The 24,310-nt window shown below is 38.8% G+C and overlaps 1 protein-coding gene across 3 annotated transcripts in view; it reads right to left on the minus strand.

Annotated features, from left to right (window-relative positions):
• LOC123688854 (inactive dipeptidyl peptidase 10) overlaps window positions 1–24,310 on the minus strand; it is a 114,938-nt gene that overhangs the window by 27,952 nt on the left and 62,676 nt on the right. For all 3 annotated transcript variants that reach the window (XM_045627578.1, XM_045627577.1, XM_045627579.1), the window contains 2 exons: window positions 23,410–23,621; window positions 5,671–5,941 (listed from right to left, as the gene is read on the minus strand). In XM_045627578.1, the coding sequence (XP_045483534.1) occupies window positions 5,671–5,941; window positions 23,410–23,621 (483 nt within the window). The remainder of the gene's footprint in view (window positions 1–5,670; window positions 5,942–23,409; window positions 23,622–24,310) is intronic.

The raw sequence follows: 24,310 nt of genomic DNA on the forward strand, positions 1-24,310 counted from the left end.
TTGCCTGAGCAAGTCCAGGAGTATTGGCCCAGTGGATTATCCTGTAATTAACTCCCATAGCTGGACCGCAGCTTTATATTGGTCATTTCCTAGGCCACAGAAAGGCTCAGGTCCAGCAGGTGTTAACCTTGATGCACTTTTTGCAAGTTCATCAGCTTTTTCATTTCATTCAACCCCACAGTGCCCTGGTGCCCATAGTAGAGTCACTTTATTGCCTCTGGCAAGTTGCTTTATGGTGTTAAGGCACTCCCAAGTAAACAGAGACCCCTGGCAGTAGGATTCGAGGGATCTCAGCGTGGTTTGGCTGTCCGTGGTGATGTAGATATGCGCCCCCTTGAGGTTAATTTTAAGACACTCCTGAGCGCATACATAAACAGCCATTCTTAGTCTTAGTGAGCGCTGGTTAGTTAGCATTATTGGTTCTAGGTAAGCATATGGGTTCTAATCCACCAATTTTCGATATTTCGATTAATCGATTTTTGATAATTTGAGATATTCAATAAGAAAATTATAAACCATAGTGTAAAATTCGGAATGTTTCATCTAAATGATAGCCTTCCATTCTTGCTGATGATGCCATTCTCATAAAATTGAGTTTGAATTAAACATTTAACGACAGTATGGATTACTAAATCATTTTGTTTTTCCATCAGGACCAGATTAATTGATTATTAAATTTTTTTCACTGAAAAATTTCAGGGTCTCAACTCTAAAGAATGGGCGGATCTTGCTCGAACTCTGAAAGAAGAATGCAAGAAACAGACTGGAATCGAGGATGTGAGAATGCAGAAGGTACATCAACCTGTAGTGGATAAATCGGACATTTTATTGCTGAAATATGTACAATGTGTTGCCATGAACGGTGGCTTTGTTGATGAAGATGGGAACATCAATGTAGACATTATGAAAAAACACTTTCGAAATTTGGAAATACCAGAAGATGTCATCACTGAATCAACTCAGAACTGCGTTAAGAAACCAGATGATATTCTGTTGAAGATTGTCTATTATTATGAATGTTATCGTGAATATCTGCCTTCGAGAGTATTTGCTGTATGAAGCCAAGAAATAAATGAAAAAGAAAAGTATTCCTTTTGTTTAAATGTTCAAAAAAATTTATCGCAACTAATTTATTTCTCTGACCCTAGACTATCAGAGTAGGAAATAATGCTCTCATAGCAATTTTCATCCTATTTACCCCGTTCGGTCGTGTCCGATCTTCGTGGCCCCACTGGTCCTCGTCATTCCTTTTGGTCCTCACTCATGGGATACCGCTGGTCTAGAAATTTTCTCTTTGTCCTTTTTTTCATAATATTACATAATGTACTCACTCTGTCTAAATTCCTTGATATTTCTCTCCAGGTTTTTTGGTGCTATTCTCGTGGTTGATAAGACAGTTGGGATAGTTCTTGTTGAAATAATTCCCCACGGATGCCCCATCTGAAACTTGAGGTCCCTATATTTCAAACTTTTTTCAACCTCTTTTTAATAGATGTTATTGTTATTTGAGATTGCTACGTCGCAGTCGATGAATATTGCTGTCTTCTGTTGTTTATCGACTAGTAATATATCTGGTCTGTTGTGAGGAACCGTTTTATTAGAGAGAACTGCTCGATCTCAGTACATTTGGTAGTATCGCTTTCGTTCTTCAGGATGGTTTTCGGTCTGTATATCAATACATCCACCTTTCAGCTTTTCTGATATTGTCTACTATCCCTGTCAAACATGCTTCTTTCGCACTTATTAAACCTTCTTCGGTCCTGTACAATCGGTCCAATTCATAAACGATTTATTAGTTATTGGCGACACCAATCGTAATGAGATTTGAAGTGATCTGTAACCATATTAGCATGACACAGAAAATGTGTGGGTTGGTACGGCAGTTAAGCCCATTCGAAACTCATTACTCCTATTTATGTAGTTTGTCCGGCTCAATTTTCGATTTTGGAAATAACGATGTGAAATTACCATTCGTTTATGAACTAGGTTATTGGTCACATCCAGAAAAACTGTCTGTTTTGTGCGCTTTATGGGCTGGTGTTATCATTGGTCCGTACTTCTTCAAAAACGATGATGGCCAGAACGTTACAGTCAGTGGTGATCGGTATAGAGCCATGATTACTAGCTTTTTCATTCCTGAATTGAACAACCATGATGTCCAGGAGCTGTGGTTCCAACAAGACGGCTCAACATGACACACAGCTCGTGCCACAATCGATTTATTGAAAGACACGTTTGGTGACCCCCTAATTTCAAATTTTAGACCTGTGAATTGGCCTCCAAGATCTTGTGATTTAACACCGCTAGACTACTTTCTGTGGGGCTATGTAAAGTCATTAGTCTATGCGGATAAGCCACAAATGTTGGAAAAAGTAATCGAAAATTGGACTACATCCGATCCAGCCGTGGCAGTTATATGCCAAAAATCATATTTAAAATGTAAAACCACAAGATTATCTTGCGGATAAATAAAATTCATATCAATCGAATAATCCATCGTTGTTTTATTGCAATTTAAAGTTCTATAGCTCTGAAAAAAACACCCTCTATTATATTGTCAACTATTGACGTTTATTGAAATTTGATAGGATTGAAAGTCAGTATAGATAACCACAAAACGAAAAATATAACTAAAAACGATGCTGCATTGAGTTTTTTACAGCACTGTTTTTAGAACTGTAATGAACTCATTACGATACTGAAATAGAGAAACCTATTTACAGCTTTGTGTTCCAAGGCTGCAATTGGTTCATAACGGAACAAGTCCTCAAAAGCTTTTGACATCACGCCAGGGCTGTTTTCATTTTTTAGAACAAGAGATTTATTCGCTATTAGGACGAGATTGTAGCAATTTAAAAAAAAAAAAGATTAATATGCAATCACCTACAAAACGACATAACCACTAACTCGGCAGGCAAACCAAGCGCGAAAATGTCGCGTATCAAGAGCATAGATATCGGCACAAATCCACATTTCGCAGCCCACCGAGCCGCTCAAAGCATTCGTGCTCCCTGGGTCCTTTTGAGCAAAAAAAAAACGGTTACGTTCATTAAAAATTCCGCTCCGTCGGATTCTCGATTTCGAATTAGAACACGTCCTCCGTTACGCCCCGCTACTTCGCTTTAATTTCACTAATTACTCCTACCCGTATTTCTCTATGAACTTTTCTTATGAAGATTGCTTACCGCGGTTTTCATTACAGCGTTGGTATTGTCAGAGGGAGGTCTTGCAGGAAGAGATAAGACCCGTATCGACAACGGAAGAATCATTTGTAGTAGGTGGCTATGGGTTGTTTACCTACGTAGCTTTTGTTCGTTTATGGGTTGTGATAGGAGGAGCCGGTGCTTTGAAAGCGAATTATAATCTCAGAAAGACGGTCGAGATTGAGTGAGTTTGTTGTTTTTTTGAAGGATGGAATGGTTATTCGAAAGTAAGAAGAGAAGGAAGTGAAGAAATCTAAATTCTTTATAAAGGGTGTTTTTTTTTTGGGCTATAGAACTTTAAATTTGCAATAAAACAACGATGGATTATTCGATTGACATTATTATTATTTATCCGCAAAATAATCTTGTGGCATTACATTTTAAATATGATTTCTGGCATATGACCGCCACGGCTGGCTCGGATGTAGTCCAATCTAGACGTCCAATTTTCGATGACTTTTTCCAACATTTGTGGCCGTATATCGGCAATAACACAGCGAATGTTGTCTTCCAAATGGTCAAGGTTTTGTGGCTTATCCGCATAGACCAATGACTTTACATAGCCCCACAGAAAGTAGTCTAGCGGTGTTAAATCACAAGATCTTGGAGGCCAATTCACAGGTCCAAAACGTGAAATTAGGCGATCACCAAAAGTGCCTTTCAATAAATCGATTGTGGCACGAGCTGTGTGACATGTTGCGCCGTCTTGTTCGAACCACAGCTCCAGGAATGAAAAAGTTAAAAATCATGGCTCTATACCGATCACCATTGACTGTAACGTTCTGGCCATCGTCGTTTTTGAAGAAGTACGGACCAATGATTCCACCAGCCCATAAAGCGCATCAAACAGTCAGTTTTTCTGGATGTAAAGGTGTTTCGACATACACTTGAGGATTAGCTTCACTCCAAATGCGGCAGTTTTGTTTGTTGACGTAGCCATTCAACCAGAAGTGAGCTTGTATATCTCGACAAAACATCCGTTACACGAAGTCGTATTGACAAGAACCCTGGGGTATTAATAGAATAAACGACAAATAATCCATAAATTATCTGAGCAGCATCAGTGGAAAATAGAGTGGAAAAGGAGTCCTCAATCCCAGTTCTTAAAAAGAATACCATCAAATGGTTCCAAAACCACGACGGGGACTGGCGCTGGAATATTCGGGGCTGGTACCAAATGCTCAATATCGCTAGGCTACTGTCTAAGTGTCTTTCAGGCAGAGATACTTGCAATAGAAAGATGTGTAGAATTCTACATAGCAAGAAACTATCGGAAATGTGACAAAGCGATACATTTCGATAGTCAGGCTGCAATTAAAGCACTGAGCTCACATACCATCGATTCTAAGATAGTATTGGAGTGCTGAAGAAAACTTAATGAAATGGGTAAGAATAACAACAGGGTCTTTTTAGTCTGGGTTCCCGGCCACTCGGGAATCAGGGGTAATGAGGAGGCCAGCACACTTGCCAGAAAAGGAGCACAAACTTTTTTCATCGGCCCGAAACCTTTCTGTGGTGTAGGCAATTGCACCTACAAGAAAGAGTTCCAGGAGAAGGAGGTAACCGAAAGAGAAAAACTCTGACGGAATCTTCCTGGTCTGGATCACTCCAAAAAGTTTCTTCGAAACTTGGACTCTACAAGATCCAAGACGTATCTGGATCTTAGTAAGAATATGCTACACCTCCTCACTGGATTCCTCAAAGGGCATTGCCGCCTTAGGAAACACCTCAGGAGAATGGGTCTAACAGAAAATGACGAGTGCAGATTCTGTGGGGAGGAGGAAGAAACTCCGGATCAACTGGTCACGAAATGTCTCGCCATCGCTAGCCAACGCAAAACCTGCCTTAGACACGAAACTTATAGAAGTGAGGAATCAGCCTCCTTGAAGCCATCCCAGATATTGGAGTCAATCAGAACTCTGAAACTGGAAGGCGAGCTGTAGATCTTGTTATGGAGAGAATAGCTCTGATGGGGGCACAATAGACCATTAAGGCACAGTGAAACGTAACCTCCTTAATTAAATATAAACATAATCTAATCTAACACCTTGGTCTTGTCCAGTTTGAAGAATTGTTGGCAGGAGTATTATGCCTTGACAAGGTGACAATCTATCAAATTCAAAAGAATCAGAATTCTTGCCTAAGATGTTTTTTTTTGGAATGAGGGAATTCGATCTTATTTCTCATAAGCTTGCTGTTATTATATTTGCTCTTTTAGTATAATGATGATTGTATTGCTTCTATGCTTGCATATACGAGTTTTGGATTGTCTTTTTGCTTTATTTCATCATATCCATTAAATTTAGCATCACTCATTTTTCATTAGGGTTTGAGTAAAAGAGCAGCGGATGCGAAATTGTGTCCGTCTGAACTCTTCCTAAATTGACACGTATTTGTTCAATTTTCTTATTTTTGTTCATATTTTTTTCTGCATCAATAAAAAAATGGTTAAATAAACGACACTCACGTTCTGGCTAGCGCCGATGGTGGCAGCACCCTCTTCATTTTGACATTGGAGATATCGGCGAGATCGGCTATCGTCAAGGTGACTTTCGGATTTCTTGTTCCAGGTTTAGGATACCTGAGCGATCTTATATCGGGATACAACCTGGTTTCGTCTGTGGATCCATACCAAGGGAACCTGAGCTCCTCGACTAGGCTGTCGTTGAACGAGGCGAAAGCTAGGAGGAGACCATCGTTGGACATCCACAAGGCGGAGTTCGAACCCAAAATTTCTTCTGAAAATAAAAAAAAAAATGTTTGAGTATTAGGAGGGAACTATTCATAAAATATTCTGGGTAGGTTATGGATTTTTTTAAGGCATGTCTTAGCTATAACCATCATTTTAATATTGACCAACAACCGAAGGTTAATTTTTGATGGAGGTTAGAGTCAGATATCGTATACATCCTATACTGTTGGCTAGAGCATGTAACGGGTGTTTTTTCGAGGTATATAACTTTAAGATGAATGATGATAAGACCTATGTATATTAATTCGGTGATCTTTAACAGGTTTCTAGGTCAGGGATTTATTCACAAAACCAACTTTCTGTAAAAAAGGCCAACTAGTTTCGACTTTATTTCAAAGTCTTCATCAGGGCTCTGAAATGAAACAACAAGTTGGCCTTTTTTACAGAAAATTGGTTTTGTGAATAAATCCCTGACCTAGAAACCTGTTAAAGATCACCGAATATAACTTTAAGTTGGCATTACCGTTCAAGATGGCGACCGATTTAACAGCTGTCAAGTGATTTATTCTCAGTTTGGTATGGCAATTCATCATGAATAGACTCACTCCTAAACAACGCTGGCAAATAGTGTAATTTTATTTCGAAAATAATGGTTCTGTGCGGAATACGTATCGCGCACTACGTCCATTTTATTTTGTTTAGCGATGAAGCGCACTTCTGGTTGAATAGCTACGTCAACAAACAAAATTGCCGCATTTGGAGTGAAGCTAATCCTCAAGTGTATGTCGAAACACCGTTAGATCCAGAAAAACTGACTGTTTGTTGCGCTTTATGGGCTGGTGGAATCATTGGTCCGTTCTTCTTCAAAAACCACGATAGCCAAAACTTTACAGCCATGATTACTAACTTTTTCATTCCTGAATTGAACAAATATGATGTCCAGGAGCTGTGGTTCCAACAAGACGGCGCAACATGTCACACAGCTCTTGCCACAATCGATTTATTGAAAGACACGTTTGGTGACCGCCTAATTTCACGTTTTGGACCTGTGAATTTGCCTCCTAGATCTTGTGATTTAACACCGCCAGACTACTTTCTGTGTGGCTATGTAAAGTCATTATCTATGCGGATTAGCCTCAAACCCTTGACCATTTGGAAGACAACATTCGCCGTGTTATTGCCGATATACGGCCACAAATGTTGGAAAAAGTAATCGAAAATGGGACGTCCAGATTGGACTACATCCGAGCCAGCCGTGGCGGTCATATGCCAGAAATCATATTTAAAATGTAATGCCACAAGATTATCTTGCGGATAAATGAAATTCATATCAATCGAATAATCCAATTTTATTGCAATTTAAAGTTCTATAGCTCTAAAAAAACACCCTTTATCTAGTGAAAATATTCTCAATTTTCTCTTGAAGAAACTTTTCGAAAGAAGTTTTCAATATCTGCGGAAAAATATGGAAAAAAGCACTCATAGTTCCCAGCAATGGTTATTGAAGAAATTCACCTCATTCTTCACGTGTCACAAACATTTTTCCCCAGTAAAACGCGAAAAGTTGTATATCTGTCTGGGCCGAATGGATTTAGTTCACTGTCCCCTGTCGGGTTATGAAAAAGCTCACAATCCCTTCAGTATCCTGCCTCAAGGAGCGCCTGCAACCAGAAAAGGAGGAACAAATCCAGCGTAATCCGCATTCCTTGAACGTGAAAAGAACTCTGCTACAGATCCTGAGGTATATACGTTTTACGTGTTTTTCTCCAGATGTAGGTATTCAATGATATTCTGCATACGTTGTGCATGTTGTGCGTGTTATTTTTTCCAGAAATCGTTTTAGGAAATTGATGTGGAAGAATTCAACGTGAAGGAAAGATGTGTATTGAAATGTTTGTCCTTTGAGATGGGGGGTGATAAATCATTCAACCATAAAATACGCTCCTTTTCCGCTGGAATTTTGTCTGAATATGTTTTTTACGATTTTTGCTTCAACCGCAGTCCCAAAAAACTAGGTTTGATACTGGATTGGGAAATTCGGGGTGAAATTCAAAACTATTCAAATTTATTCAGCAGTCGTTCTCTGAACACATTGCGCACATTTCATCATGTCAATAATTATCGGACTAGGTAGCAGCCTCATGGAAATATCATGTGTCGAGTTGGAAAATGGCATTTCTTTGAAGTAACATTCCTCGTAGGAAAATCTTGAATGAAACACTTTTGCGCTACAAATATTGTTTACTGTCGTCTGTCAGATATGACAAACATCATTCAAAATGAAATTCGTTTAGTTATGATTCACCCAGTAATTGAAAAAGGTTTTCGTAGAATTTTCCATTTTTGTGTTATCAGTCTAAGTTCAGGTACACTATTTTAATGTCAAACAATATTGGCTTTGCTAAGACCTGTTTTTGAGATACACAGGGCTATAACGGGTGTTTTTTTTCGACGTATATAACTTTGAATTGGCATTACTGTTCAAGATGGCGACCGATTTAACAGCTGTCAAGTGATTTATTCTCAGTTTGGTTTGATTATTCATCATGAATAGACTCACGTCTGAACAACGCTTGCAAATAGTGCAATTTTATTTCGAAAAAAATGGTTCTGTGCGGAATACGTATAGCGCACTACGTCCATTTTATTTTGTTTAGCGATGAAGCGCACTTCTGTTTGAATGGCTACGTCAACAAACAAAACTACCGCATTTGGAGTGAAGCTAATCCTCGAGTGTATGTCGAAACACCGTTACGTCCAGAAAAACTGACTGTTTGGTGCGCTTTATGGGCTGGTGGAATCGTTGGTCCGTACTTCTTCAAAAACGATGATGGCCAGAACGTTACAGTCAAAGGTGATCGGTATAGAGCCATGATTACTATTTTTTTCATTCCTGAATTGAACAACCATGAGGTCCAGGAGCTGTGGTTCCAACAAGACGGCGCAACATCTCACATAGCTCGTGCCACAATCGATTTATTGAAAGACACGTTTGGTGACCGCCTAATTTCACGTTTTGGACCTGTGAATTGGCCTCGAAGATCTTGTGATTTAATACCGCTAGACTACTTTCTGTGGGGCTATGTGAAGTCATTGGTCTATGCGGATAAGCCACAAACGCTTGACCATTTGGAAGACAACATTCGCCGTGTTATTGCCGATATACGGCCACAAATGTTGGAAAAAGTCATCGAAAATTGGACGTGAAAGTAGTTGGAGGACACTTTGAATCATAAATCAGTTCCTTACAATAAAGCTTCGAATGTAGGAAAAAAGCGGCGGAATCAAAGTTGTACACTTATTTATTATATTATATTTCAATTTTATATGTTGATTATCATACATAAATTTTTGCTTTCAAACCGAGTGTGATGTCACTGAAAAACATATCTTAAGAAGATTCGGCCCAGTTGTCTCAATCTGCCACTCATCCCAAAGTTATCGTGCAACTGAATTCAGCAACGACAACTCTAAACTCCACCCAATTGTCCTAAACCAGTTTCAGCGAAGAATTAACAAATTGAAAGCAATTGGGCAAATTGATAGCGCCCCATTCCCTACAACAAGAGCTCAAAAAGTCTCTAGCCCAACTCACTCGTTCCCTTCCTAACAAACTAACACGAAATGTAACCCAGCAAATTGACGACTGGGAAATCGTCTGCGAACTCCTGTGTAATGAACGGAAAACACGTTATCTTATCTCCAGGCCGGCCATCCTCGTACACAATCCCCGTTGGGGGCAGATGCCGAAGAACTCCCGAAATTAAGTTACCTCGCTCACAGGACGACTCGAATTAGGAGGCGCCACGGTCCGAGCGCAATTTCGGACCGATGGCGATGCGATGAAAATTGCTAAATGCAGTTTGTACGGCAAGGAATTCGATTCGTTTCGCCAACTTTCACGTAACGGGGATTGCACGTCGAGCGATTATTCATTAGACGTCTAATCGGAATTTCCTCTTCCAGTAGGTGTTCCTGGAGATGAATCGATTCGTGTTGGCTCTTTTTGGGGGTGGTTCCATTTAGAGCTTGTTGTGTGATACATATTCAGCAAATATATTACAACTTTGGTTATGAAATACTCTATATTCTGTGAATATGGACTTGTAGTGACTCTACATGCCCGACAGATGACATTACTGGGTTCACATCGCACTCTTGAGAGGCACCGATGGATTTATAAGACTCACTTGGGCAGAGTCACTCCTCCACGATGGAGAGAGAAGTTGGTTTAGGAATGATTGCCTAACTGAAGAGTACACCAGCAATCTCGGGAGGACCCACTGCAATCCTCAGAGAGAAGGTGCACCTGCGTAATTTGGCTCGAGAAAGATTCTCCAAAGACTGATGAAGGATTATGAAGGAGGTATTATTATTATTATTCCACTGAATCGGGGTCTTACGGCTCTGTTGATCTTTTGTTCTCAACCCTACCTATTCATACAGACCCAGGGAGGCCGTAGACGCTGTAAATGAAAACGACGACATCCTTAGGAGCCTTGGTTACTATACTCCGTGATTTTCCAGAACTTTTCTATATGAGTGATTCTTAGGCTAGTCAGTTTCGGGCCTTTGCACACTATGTGTTCGGCTGTCTTTACCTCCTTTCCACAGAGTCTGCAGATCTCATCTGCTGACTCACCCATACTGTACAAGAAGTATTTCCAACGACAGTGTCCTGTCAATAGTCCCTCCATTAACCAAAGCTCAACTGGTGGTAGCTTCAGGAACTTTCTGGTATAAGTCGGTGAAAGCACCACTAATTTCTTTGCCTGAGCAAGAACCGGAGTATTCCTCCAGAGATTTTCCTATTGTATTTCTTCCACTGTTGGACCGCTGCCTTGTACTGGTATTTTCCAAGCCCACAGAAGAGCTTAGAACCAACAGTTGTCCATCTTGATAACTTGATGATGAAAGTTCATTGGCTTTCTCATTTCCTTCAATACCACAAGGCCCCGGTACCCTTAGAAGGGTTTGTTTTATTGTATCTGGCCAGTTGCTTTATGTTATTATGACACTTCCATGTCTGTAGATACCCCTGGCTATATGTTCCGTAGTGATGTAAATACGCATCCCTTTGGGGTTTCTTTTGAGACACTCTTGGGCGCAATTGTAGACAGCTAGTGTTCCGGTTTGCAGGATAGACAGCTCACTTCCCAGGGATCTAGAGATCCTTATTTAAGGATTCATTCAAAGGGTGCTTCGAAATCGAAGATAGTTGGCATCATATCTGAAGGTTTTGCCAGGAGTTTTAAGTCTAATTGATTCAGTATTCCCATGTGTCCAATAGAGTTTTCCGGATGGAGAATTCCATTACAGGATATTCTTATTGCTTCCAGCAGGCCACATTCCTCACATGTAGGTGTAAGGCAGGTAAATCAAGAAAGACCTGAAAAGCTCCTGTGGGAGTTGTGTGAATAGCTCCCAGGCCAGCCTCGGTAGTTTCTGCAACTGGCTGTGTGTGGTGACCTCTTCGGTTTTGGTCCACCATGCTAGAGACGTATTGGTAACATTGCAACGTACTACGGCTGTGTATAACCGCAGTACCATATCCGGTTTCATGCTTCATGTCATGGAGAGGGTTTATGATGTCTTGAAGAAATTCTGATCATTGTTCTATATTTCTTTGAAGAAGAAGTAGTAGGAGTAACAATCAATGGAGAACAGTTCAAAACTATTTCAAAAAAATTTCTTTTCCTGTGTTATTGAGAAACTGGATTATATGTGGGTTCAACGAGACGGTGCCATCTACCATTCAGCTAATTTAACGAAATTTGGCGATGAAATTATCTCAAGAAATGGCCCAGTTGATTATCCTCCCAGGTACTGTGATTTAACAGCTTGTGATTTCTTTCTTTGAGCATATATAATAAGTTTATGCTGTTAATCCAGCCTACCATTAATGAACTACAGTCAAATTTATGTGAAAGGTCGGTTGACAGAATGCACTACATATATAGAAGTCGTGGTTGTTTATTCCGCATGTAACCTTGTGTCACATTGAATAATTTATATTCAGGCATGTGGAGTGATTTTTTTAGATTTAATTTTCAAATTTTCAAATTCCAACATTAACTGTGAAAGTTTCAACAGTTCTCAATTTCCAAAAGTTTTTAAGAAGCTGTAGGGTAGAACAACTTAGAATTAGACGATAATAAAGAATACTTGGATGACTATGATTAACATCCCGACCACCAGGACGACCACCTACAAGGTGGTATGAAAGCTGGTCTTCGTCATCCCAGCAGCAGCTAGAAAACCATTGATGAAAACACAGGATTAGTCCTAACTTACGATGAAGAAGAAGAAGAAGACTATGATTAACGATATTTTGGAGTTAGAATTCTTCACAACATGAACAATAATCTTAAACCTCTATCTCCAAGGGCATTCATAAATAAACGCACAAAAAACCGAAAAAAACCCTTTCCAGATTATTAGATTTCAATCATAAATTCTAGTAGATGACCTCGACCATTGTTGATACACAGACGAAGCCTTCCCCGGAAGTTGTCATTGCTAGTCGTATCATTTCCGGTGTAATGGCGACTGCTTGGGCGATTGCTTTCTTGAGTGCTTTCAGGGTTGTTGGACGATGATTGCACACTTGCGCCTTCACGTCCCCAAATAAATTGAAAGAGAGAGATCCTTGGATATATTCCCTGCTTACCAAGAGTGCACATCGATATCCACCGATGCGTTAAAAACATACCCAGTCTTATTACTTAACGTCAAGTATAATGCCATCAGCGATTCGTCATTCAAGCTGTTATCTCGACGTTTTCAATACTTGTAGTCATCACGGGAAATTACATAATACCAGACGTATTGATTTTCCATCAGTCCCTTGCTCCAACGACCTTACGTTTGATATTCCGTCCCAAAATATCCCAACCAAAAGGGAGTTGATGATGAAAACATGTCACAGGAAAACTGGGACAATCTGTTCTAGGTCCGTTGGACCCCAGTTGTTCGCTTTAGAGACAATGGGAATTCTAAATATTGCTCCTCCACAGTTTGGTTTATCTCGAATAATTTCCGTGATTTGTACCTCAGCGTTTAAAATTGTAATTCGTTTTGGTTTTTGCCCGACAAAGGAAACAGCGGACAAAGGAAATTCATTAGAGCGTATCATTTATTTAATGTTCGAATTGGATATTCCGTCTATTAAAAACGTGAATTGCAAAAGTGCATTAATGTTGTGCTCCCGTTTTCATGTAGAATTAATTTCCCTTGATGTTGTTTTCCCTGAGTGAATAGTTTTTATCGAATCAACTGGTTCACAGGAGTTTGAACTATTTAATTGAATTGCTTTCTACATATATTTGAGTTGATTCAAGTTTTAGTGGGTAAACTGCATTAATTAATTAATTTTGCTTCATAACAGAGAGATTAAGTTTGGAGCTTTGTGAATGGTAGGGAAATACAGAGTGTGTCATGACTAGCTCCCATATTTGAAAAGATTATGGGAGCTCACAGAGTGGTTCTTTTAGTCTCGTTCAGACCCTGAAGTTGTTAGTTCTTATATCTTGATTTTATTGTTGTAACTTGTTCCGAAAAGAAAATTTCTGTATTCTTCAAAATTTAAAACAGATTTGCAATGAAAAAAAAATGAAATTGTCTCTCTTATATTGTTGGAACCCACAAAACATCGCGCGTCTAGCGAGTAGTCTGAATTTTGTCTGCAAGGAAACCTTCTGGTCTTTGGATTTCGGGCCTCACAGCCATGTGTATTTTGCAGACTGACCTCAGGATATAGACATTATACACAGTATCGTTTGTTCATGTTCCTATTGTACTAGAGAACTGGAATTATGATATTAGTTGAATTTCTCAGTAATAATATCACAAGAGCATAGACAATACTCGTTTATACACCGATTCACGAGAAGTAGTTCTGGAAACATCACGAGAGCGCAGCTCGATTGGTGTTTCGCGTACTACATCGAGTGAAGAGGTTCCAGAAGATTTCCACGCTATTACGTAGGAATCAAAATCGAAAGTTACCCAAGGAGAATGCACGCCATCGAAGGAGAGTAGCGATCTACCGGTTTCACCCTTGTTAGGTCTCCTAAAGTAACTTTCGATTTTGATTCCTACGTAATAGCGTGGAAATCTTCTGTTTGACAATGGTCATGTGGATGGCATTTTGCCGAAACATTAACCAGATAGATAAGTAATATCTTAAGATATTTACACACTTGGAAATAGTACTTCTTTTTCCTCATTCATTACCAAGTGTCAGCCTTTTTTATTTATTATATTTCTGAAATATTAGTACATGACAGTAAAATTATAACAAGAGCCTTGTTGCAAAATATAATGAGGATGATGATACTAGGACAATAAGCAGAATTTCAACTTGAGAATGTATTGAAAAATTTTATACAGGTAGGCATAACAAATGAATGTAGATTCTGATTCGCGTTCATCAGAAATTGACCCATATCGTACACGAGCCGCCTCTGTAAAATGTCATTGTCTCCTAAACACGTTGAACGCCACATGCTGGTTATTGTCCCAGTTGTCCTGTTATGTATTGCTGAAGTTCAACACCGACGGTTCGGAATAATGATATGACGGAGACTGAAAAGGAAGGACAACCTATTTTCGGAAAATACCCCCTTTGGAGTATCGTTATGTATATTCCTCATGAGTAATAACAACGGACAGTTTGAACAAATTTACAGAATTATCATTTTACTTGATTTCTTGAACTTATATTGAATTCTGATGCATGTGGCTTTTGTCAGAATGTTTCATCAGAATTGAAGTTTCACCTTTATTTCGAAAAAAAAACATCAAAGGTTTTCGAAGATTTTTTTCTCTGGTTCTTATAGTTCTTGAGATGCTCTCAGTGAGAATGGAATCTGGGACACCCTGTGCATTTTCTTTCAATGTACAATGACAAAATAACAATAAGTAAATACCGACGTGTCTTTAATAATCATTACCCTCTATGAAATTCACATTGTACCTACACATATTTTGACAACTTTTGTAATACTGGTCTCCCCTCTTAATATACTCCCCTGCATATCTCAATTACTAGTCATAGCAAAGCCAATACTGTTCGACATTAAAATAGTGACGATAAGACATCATAAGAACTCCATTCCAAACGCCAAATTTCCTTGTCACTTTCATTGGATAGAAGGAATGTATTAATCCATTAAGATTTGCGTGACTTTAAGCTGGCTCCTAGGTAAGATACAATTAGAAATATGTTCGGGTAGAAATGAAATTTTTTCCAAGATTTCTTGACTGAGATCTGTCACGAATATGAGGCGGAAGTATATGTGATAGCACTGGAAACCAATCTAAAGGTGTAGAGCTGATAGTTCCACTGACAATTCTCTTAGAATCGTTTAGTTGTGCATAAATTTCATGAACATGAGCACGATTGAACCAAACAGAACAACAGTATTCAACAGCAGAACAAACCAAAGCCAAGGCTTCCGTACGAAGATTGCTGGCATCAGCACCCCATGAAGAACCTGGTAATTTTTGAAGGATATTATTCCTCGACTTCAATTTCAAACGTAAATTCTCCAAGTGAACCTTGGAATCAAGTCTAAAATTTCAACCTTATTGGTAAGCAACATTTGTCGCGCGAAATGTTTCATTCAAGATGTTTCCCTACGAGAAATGTTACTTTAAAGAAATGCCATTTTTCAACTTCGACACTCTGTATCTCGAAAACTAGCCATAGAAATGTGTTGGACCCTTAGACTTTGTTGTTCAGGAGGACATATTCTACAGCATACGAAAAATTCAGAAAAATATGAGGCATGATAGAAATAATACGTACTAACCTACTTAGTATATCTCATATTTTAGCAATACAGCACAATCAAAATTGACTTCTGAGCCATGTTGGAGCTAGACGTCACCTCGAACCTATATAAGATTTCAGATCCAAAACTTCCTACACAAATTCTCTATTCATAAATTCCGTTTCATCGCTTCTTCATAGTTATATCGCCGTAACCTAAACTTTTACGTCACTTTAGATACGCTCCTGGAAAATGTCACTTTCCCTCGAACGCGCTGAATGCCGCATACTGGTCGACGTCCCAGTTGTCCTGTTATTCATTGCGAAAGTTCAACTTCGAAGGCTGGGAATAAATGTAATGCGGTTTTTCTGGACGTAGAAGGCCTTTCGCATTCTGTTTGGTAAACAATGGAATAATGCATGGAAACGGCCCTGGATTTTCGTTGTTTAGCTCTGTGGTAGGTGTTGTGAGGGGGAGATAGGGTGGGGGACAGAGCAGAGGTCGCATTGTGGACTTGGAGAATGGATATAGGTTCATGTATGAAGGGGATAAGGCTTCATTTGTTATGTATGCTCTGGCTGGTGAAGCTTGATACAAGTGCTGAACAGGTTTTGATTTCATTCAGGTTATGTTGGGATTTTTGAGAATCAAGTGTTGCAAAAGGTTTTAAAGAACCAAGAGGTAAAAGACCATAGCTAGACTGAGATCATTTTACCCCACTTAGAGCTGAAGAAGGCTATATACTATTGGCAACAGTACGTCTTGTATATTGTAGATGTTAAATGCCAGCAACAGAGGTGAAATCCCATTAGTTGAATGAAGATAGTAGTTGTGGTCATTCGAAATATTCCCTTGCAAACACCGCTTTGAAGCTAGGGGATTACCCGTGAGCGTGTTCGAAATGATTCGGTGACGTCATGATAGTAATTTTCCATAATAATGAATTTTTCACGATCTCACATAACCATTTTCGCTTCTAAAAAAATCATACGATTGCTACCCTTGTCCTTTTAAAATGAGTCTAACTGTGCGGCCAGGACTGCCAATTTCTCGAAAAATCTGAATGTTGGACATGGGTTCGTATGCTTCTATAAAGCTACATCTTTTAAATCCCTATTGACTCTTTTTTTAGGTTACGGGTCTCTTTATCATAATGACAGCATTTACTACTGACGGTAGTATAATCGGATTGTTCAAAACGATGAGAAATATTCGAAATGGTTTAAACATACGAAACTTGTTCACGAAAAATGATTTGGTAAATCATTTCATTCGTGCAGTTAAACACAATTCGACTATATTTATATTTCATTCATTCCTGTTAGTATCTCTACAATTCTCACTATGCATGAAACCCTCATGGAAGTTCTAGTAGAAATGGAACTACAAGTTTAATGCTGATACCAGAGGCACTTGAGCACAACAGAAGTGGGAGATGACCCTCCTCTCATTTCCAAATGGGTTTTATCGGTTTTTAAAAGGAAAGATACAAAAATGTTGTCGCCCTCCGTTTGTCTTTGGCATTCTTTATAATTTTCTTTCTTGCACATTGATATTACATCCTAAGATACCAACTTGCAACTTACAATAACAACGAAACTGTAGCTCCCGGTAATAACATCTCTTTGATTATTCTTCCAGCAGTCTACCTAAAAAGTAGTACCATAAGAGACTCTGCAGCATTGTCAAGTTCTCACTGAAATCCTAAATGTCATTCATATACTCTATTCATATAATTTGAAATTGTGTTCGACAGAAATATTTTTGAACTAATTTCATCATCCAATAAATTGTGAATCATTTAACTGTATAAAATTTTTTCGGGAAAATCCTTTTTTAGACATATTATGTTGAATTCATTATTGCGACTAGGTATTCACTTCGGTATACAGAATCTCAATTTTTTCAGCGGCTACCCGATATTTAGAGGATCAATTAATATACTGTTTCATAATAAGTGATAAATTTGTTGGGAAAATAGTCCAAGAGAAGCAATAATTACTTTTTCTACTCATACTAGAAATTTTCAATTGAACAAAACAGACAACAACTCTTTCACTGCTTTACTATTCTACTATTAAAAAATAAAGCCCGGTTCAGTAATGAGCAGAATAACTGAAAGCAATAAGTACGTCATATCAAAATGGAAAATATCACCCAGAAAATAATGAAGCTTTTTGTGCGATCCGTAGCATTTCCAGCTGAGGCCTAGATCTCGACTAAATCCATGAAGAATCGCCAACAAATAAACATGCTAATGAGGTACTACAGCACCAACTGTAATTCATCGTCGAAAGCAAAAAACGAACGCAAATTTATCCGACTGTCCTAGATCCCGCATCAACTTCATTATACACATAACTCATCTTTGTAAAAAGTTACATGCATGTCCCGAACGGCGAAGCCTTGTTGGCGTTATGAAAAATAGGCCAGAAGCGTTCTTTCCCCTTTGGTGAACGTCGATTCTATGCTCACCGATGCGATAAATGGAAAAAATTACAGCTGTGACGGGCAATAAATTTTTACTATGGCATCGTGGAGTCCATTTTTCCGGCAACGCGAAGCACCTCGTGAATGATCCTTTCAATGTTTCAATAGTTTCAGAAGTGATCGACATAAAAAATGAGCTTTGAGTTTTACGATCTGAGTTTCTATGGCTCCTTTGAACGAAGTTGAACTATAAAATGACGCTTGAAGAGTTCTTTGGCAATTGTTGATACCTTACATTGTTGATTGATGTTTTCAATACATTTGGATACAAAAGCTTTGCATCACCTTATATTTCTGCACTTTTCTTCCTCATAAAGTATATACAACATAACAATATGTTATTAATTTTTTTCCTGAAGTGAAGTAAGATTCAAGGAAGTTATTTCGGTTTTAAGAAACAAATAATATACTATGGTGCACTTAGCGACGTTCCAACGTTCATTTGAGGTCTTTTTCAAGCTACAAAATAACACAATATGAAAATCATCTCCGTTACACATTATTATTATTATTATTTGGAAATGGGGTCGTTTTGGATCGGTAAGCCTTCCGGGAACTGCGACCATGTAGATCTTTTGTTCTCTACCTTACTCATTCATAGAAACCCAAGGAGGTCGTCAATGACGTTAATAAAACCGACAACCTCCTTAGGGGCCTTGGCCGTTACCTCTCTGGTATACACGACCGGCTTACCCATGTGAATGATTCTTAAGCCATCCAGCTCCAGACACTAGCATACCATGTGTTCGGCTGTTTCTGCTTCTGACCCACAGACCCTGCAAATCTCATCTGCTGACTTTCCCGTACGCTACAAATGATGTTTGTACCGACAGTGCCCCGTCAGCAGTCCCACCATCACCCGAAGCTCGGCTCGTGACAGCTTCAACAGCTTTTTGGCGTAGGTAGATGGAATCGTCACGAATATCTTTGCCTGAACAAGTCAAGAAGTGATAGTCCAGTGGATTATCCTGTTGTTCCACTCCCATAGCTGGACCGCAGCTTTATATTGGTCTTTTCCTAGCCCATAGAAAGGCTCAGGTCCAGCAGGTGTTAACCTTGATGCACTTTTTGCAAGTTCATCAGCTTTTTCATTTCCTTCAACACCACAGTACCCTTGTACCCATAGTAGAGTCACCTTATTGCCTCTGGCCAGTTGGTTTAGGGTGTTACGGCACTCCCAAGTCAGCAGAGACCCCTGGCAACACGATTCCAGGGATCTCAGCGTGGTTTGGCTGTCCGTGGTGATTTAGATATGCGCCCCCTTGAAGTTCATTTTGAGACACTTGCTTACCATAGTAATTCTAACGAAAAATTAATTATAATTCTTGAAATGTAAAATTTAGTTATCCAAATATCGAATTTTAGTTTCTTCACAGACTACTCCACACAGTGAGGAATTGCGGTTTTTCCTCATTTAAGGTTTTTCCTAGATAACTCTTGAAGTATTCATTTCAGGTATAGGGTTTGCTTGAGTTTTGATGAATTTGAGTTGTCCAGGTTCATGATCTTCTTATAAACACCCTCTGAATTCTTGGTCCAAACTGCAAATAGTCTTACAATAATATATATTTGAAAAATCCAAAAAGAAAAAAAATCATCCCGAAAAAAATTTTTACTTCCGAAATATTCAAAAAAATGTAAGTCCTCATCGCCACCATTTTTTTTTATAAGAATCCAATTAACTCATGAACTGTTGAGTTTTCACCCAAGATATGGCATATTGCCCTCAGAAAGGCTATCAAATGATTCAATGGATGTGTCATTTGAAATAAGGAAGTAGAAGTCTGTTTCGGGCACAAGCGAAAGTTGTAGAGATCTGAAAAGGGGAAAGATCATTGTCTCAAACCCCAATATGCAAATTCCCAGCTCAAAATTATGATTAGTTTTCCATAAACGTCTAATAGGCTATCCCGGTGAATCACTCTGTATCTATACTAATTGAATGATTAGTTTTGAGTTAAAACACACCTTTATTTTTGGTATAAACTGTATAACTCACTATAAACATTTTATTCAAAAAAAGAGTATTATATATGAAAATAATTCATGAAAAATTAATGAGTTTTTTTGAAAAATGATGATCTGAATTCTGCCTGATAATGAGTCTCGCTTTAGCACTACCGGTCACCAAGGGTTCCATTGGGGCATGAATGAATCAGCGCCCAAAATACTTCATTACAACACTTTTAGAAGAAATCTCTGAAATTAGTGAACCATGAATAATTCTTCAAAGGTACACTTCACGTCTTGCCCTCCTCAGTGCAACATTTCCACACCCCTAGTCAAAGGAAACTCTTATCACCTCATAAAATTCCAACCAATTTCCAATCCAACCCGCGGAAAACACGGGAAGAAACAGCGACTCCCGATTTTTCCATGCAGGATACCATTCCCCAATTACTAGATCGGGGTTTCCGGCTTCCGTTGCCATAACGCCCGATTCGGGAGTCTGTCCGGACGTTTTCGGAACACGTTCCTTCGATATTAACTTCGAATTCGCCAATTTATATCTGAGGCAAAACGGTCGTCGAAACGGCAGCGCACTGTAATTGCATACGATCGCATCTGGCCGCAGTGGACGAAATGAATGCAGGGGAGTTATATGGCATATTAAATTATTGTTCAATATTTCCGACCGATTTTAATTTGTTGGAGACTCGGAGTTATAAACATAGATAGAGGGAGCATACGAAGTCCCTTACCTAAACTATAAAATTGACGTTAAGAGGGAAATGAAAACACATATCAGTGATACGACATTTCACTCAATTCGCGGGTTTCTCCAAAAAGAACACACATATAATGTCCCATAGTGAATCAAAGTTTCGTATTAACTCAAAATATATTGAAATAAATACCTGAATATATCAGTAAATGAACTTCCAAACCATATAAAACAACCGATGAATCAAGGATCAGAATACTAACGCTTAGGTGCCAACGTTTGGATTTCGGCAGTTGGATACAGAAAATAATGAATATTCTTTTTATTTAGCTTCCAACACTTGGACTTCTATATTCTACCCAGATAGTACTGTATTGTATCAAAACTGCAGACATTTTCACGGATTCGTTTGTCTGTGAGATGCTATCATCAATTTCGAGACATTCTGAGGAAAATGTCTTGGCACCCCATTGTCAGATTATCGAGATTTGTGAGAAACAAATCACATATCATATGTAAATGAGATCAATAGTGATCACAATTGTTATCCCTGAGGATATATGATTATGATTTTCCCATTTTCCCCCATTACAGCTAGCGGTGCCTGGTTATGAACATTTTGGCTAACATATTTGATGTTGTTGGACATCAGATATATGAGGATTCAGTTATTATGGCCTGTCTTGAAAAAATCTCACAATATGTCGTTTCTCGGTCATGTGAATTATTCTGTGTGGCATGAAAAGATGTATGGAAGATCTTGGATTTTGTATCTCATTTCATAGCCAATGTGGAGCAGTGTATAAAAAATTATCGATGGCGGTGCCTAATATAACCAAGGTAGATCATTTCTCAGTCGGGTTCTGGCCGCCGAACATCCAAATTCCATCAAAACCAGAAATGAGAGCTCCCCAATTGATGAGCAAAAACCCCAAAAATTGCAAAAAATCCATTTTCAAAGCTCCATATCTCGAAAACTGTCCATTTTTGAGCTTTGTGGCTAAGGACTTTTCTGATCAGTTCATCAAGAACTACAACATATCAAAAATTCAGCCAAATTCACGGAAAGCCATTTCCCGTACTAAACGTGCGGGGTCCTTTGACAATGAGGAAAAATACTGAATTCCAAATATTCATATTTAATTTTCAATCACTCAAATAAATATATTTCATTCAATATTTAGATGTTAAACTTTGCTACCGCTGATTTGCAATAGATGGCTCATGGCTGAACCGGTGTTAGTCTAAATAAATAGATCGTAGTCATACAATGAGCTTAGGTATTTGTAAACATAACGCCATCGAAACATTAGTCGATTTGTGTCTGCATCATAGAGTTATTCTCGATTACACATGTCAGCTTAGGAGCCAAACTTCTGCTTCAATATAAAGAAATCTGCGGCTGAGTCTCATCGAATACACTCAAATAGCTATGGCGAGGGCGCTATCAGTGAAAGAACGTGCTGAGAGTGGTTTCAACGTTTCAAAAACGGTGATTTTGACGTCGAAGACCAGCATGGCGGTGGAAGAGAGAAGGTTTTCGAATATGAAGAATTGAAGGCACTACTTGATCAAGACTCGTGTCAAACGCATCAAGAATTGGAAGGATCATTGAAAGGACGCAACAAGCCATTTCAAAACGCCTGAAATTAATGGAAATGATTCAGAAACAAGGAAATTGGATGCCGTACGAGTGGAGCCGAGAGATGTTGAAAGACGTTGGGCGGGTTTGTTTGTGAACAGTGATATTTCATTATGATAACCAAAACATATTTCACTTTATCATCCACTATTACTATTATTGTCATCATTAATAGACGTTGGCAGTGGGAACTATATAAATTTCCAGAACTCTTTCTTTCATGAAGTATTTTTGAATGGAATGTAGGTTTTTTTTAACTAAGAAATCAGCCATGGCTATATTTGCAGTAAGAAAAGTTACAAGGCCATTTCAAATGCAAAAACATGAATTGCAAATTGGACATTGAACAAAGTCTAACTTTTTCTCAACTTTAGGTAGCTACGCCACTGAATTTAATTGTGCATTGCTCTAGGTACTCGAGGTTGTCGGCAGGCGCCTTGATCTCGTGGAGATTTTGTAGAAAAGATGAGCGCGGCTTCTCATGTCCTTGAAGAGCCTTTTGTGGCTTTCACTGACATTTTGCTGAAGGTTGCGAACACTTTGCATGGTGTAATCGATTTTAGCGTTACTTTTCTCGCCTAAATCTCATCTGAATTGTTGATTAGACTCAGTATGGGTGAGATTCGTCGATCTTCAGAACGACAATGCAAAGTTGCTGAGTAGATATAATTCATTGATAATAATGAACTGCACATCTTCAATCAGGATTTGAAAAATTAGGTATTATTCACTAACTGACAAAACTTGCAAAAAACGATTACAATATTCAAGTAACAAAAATTGTTCACATGAAAAAACCTACACGATTTTTTCTCCAAATTTAATCATTTACTCCTTGCTATATTATCTATATGTTTTACCATATGATTAAAATTCAAACAGCTCCTTCTGTCTGTTGCAGTTTTTTTTGTCAGTTAGTATATTATGAAATTCAAACTTACCTTCGTACAACCAATCAGGAACGCCATGACTGACCACACCAGGAACTGCAGTATTTGTGATTCGGTAGCCAGAATGGGATGTAGGTGTTTTTCTGTAGTAGATGTCGTAGTCTTGTACCATGATGAGTCCTTGACCTTTCGGTGCCCATCTTGCAAGCAGGAGGTATGGATGATTGTCGATTTCGGGTAGAGGTCGCAAAGGAAAATCGTTTCTAGAAAAATATTTTCTCAGAATCAGTTGAGAGAATAATCAGATGCAAAAACAAATTCATATTATACAAGGTGTGTCACTGGTAACTCTGATAAAAAAAATGAGAGTTTCAAACTGTTATTCTTTAACCTTTATCAAATGGGTAGCTTTGAACTTTTGGCGAGTCGTTCTCGAGTCAAGTTACGAGGAGTTCCCTCTCCCAGGGGTTTGGTGTTTCGTCCCGAGTTGCTGGTGGAATCATCAGTTAGGCTATCCAGCGATCTCTGCCTAAGGCACACCATCGTGGAGAAGTGACTCTGTTGCAACGCAACGACCCCCTTAAATCCGCCGGGTCCAAAGTAGCGTGGCGCGAAAAACCCATAGCGCCCTCTGTGCGCAGACATAGTCACAACAAACTTAGGTTAGGTTATTTGTATTACTCTCTTCGAAGAACGTGGCAGTGACTTTCGAAAAAAATTGTGTGCCTTAAAACAAGCTCAATTTTGGTATTAACTAGTCCATTATATGTTTCTCTGTCATTGTTTAATAAAATTTCAATAAATATTTTTTAAATCTCTCTCCAGCATTTTATCCTTTTTATTTTTATTTTCAATCTTTGTTCGCGCCTCCAATCATGTGAATGAGCCCACCTTAAGGGTGGTGCCCCACAGTTTGAGAAAAGCTGGCTTAACCGGTCCTGTATAATAAATA

The sequence above is a fragment of the Harmonia axyridis genome, chromosome 1 (genome assembly GCF_914767665.1).
Source record: "Harmonia axyridis chromosome 1, icHarAxyr1.1, whole genome shotgun sequence".
NCBI lineage: Eukaryota > Metazoa > Arthropoda > Insecta > Coleoptera > Coccinellidae > Harmonia > Harmonia axyridis.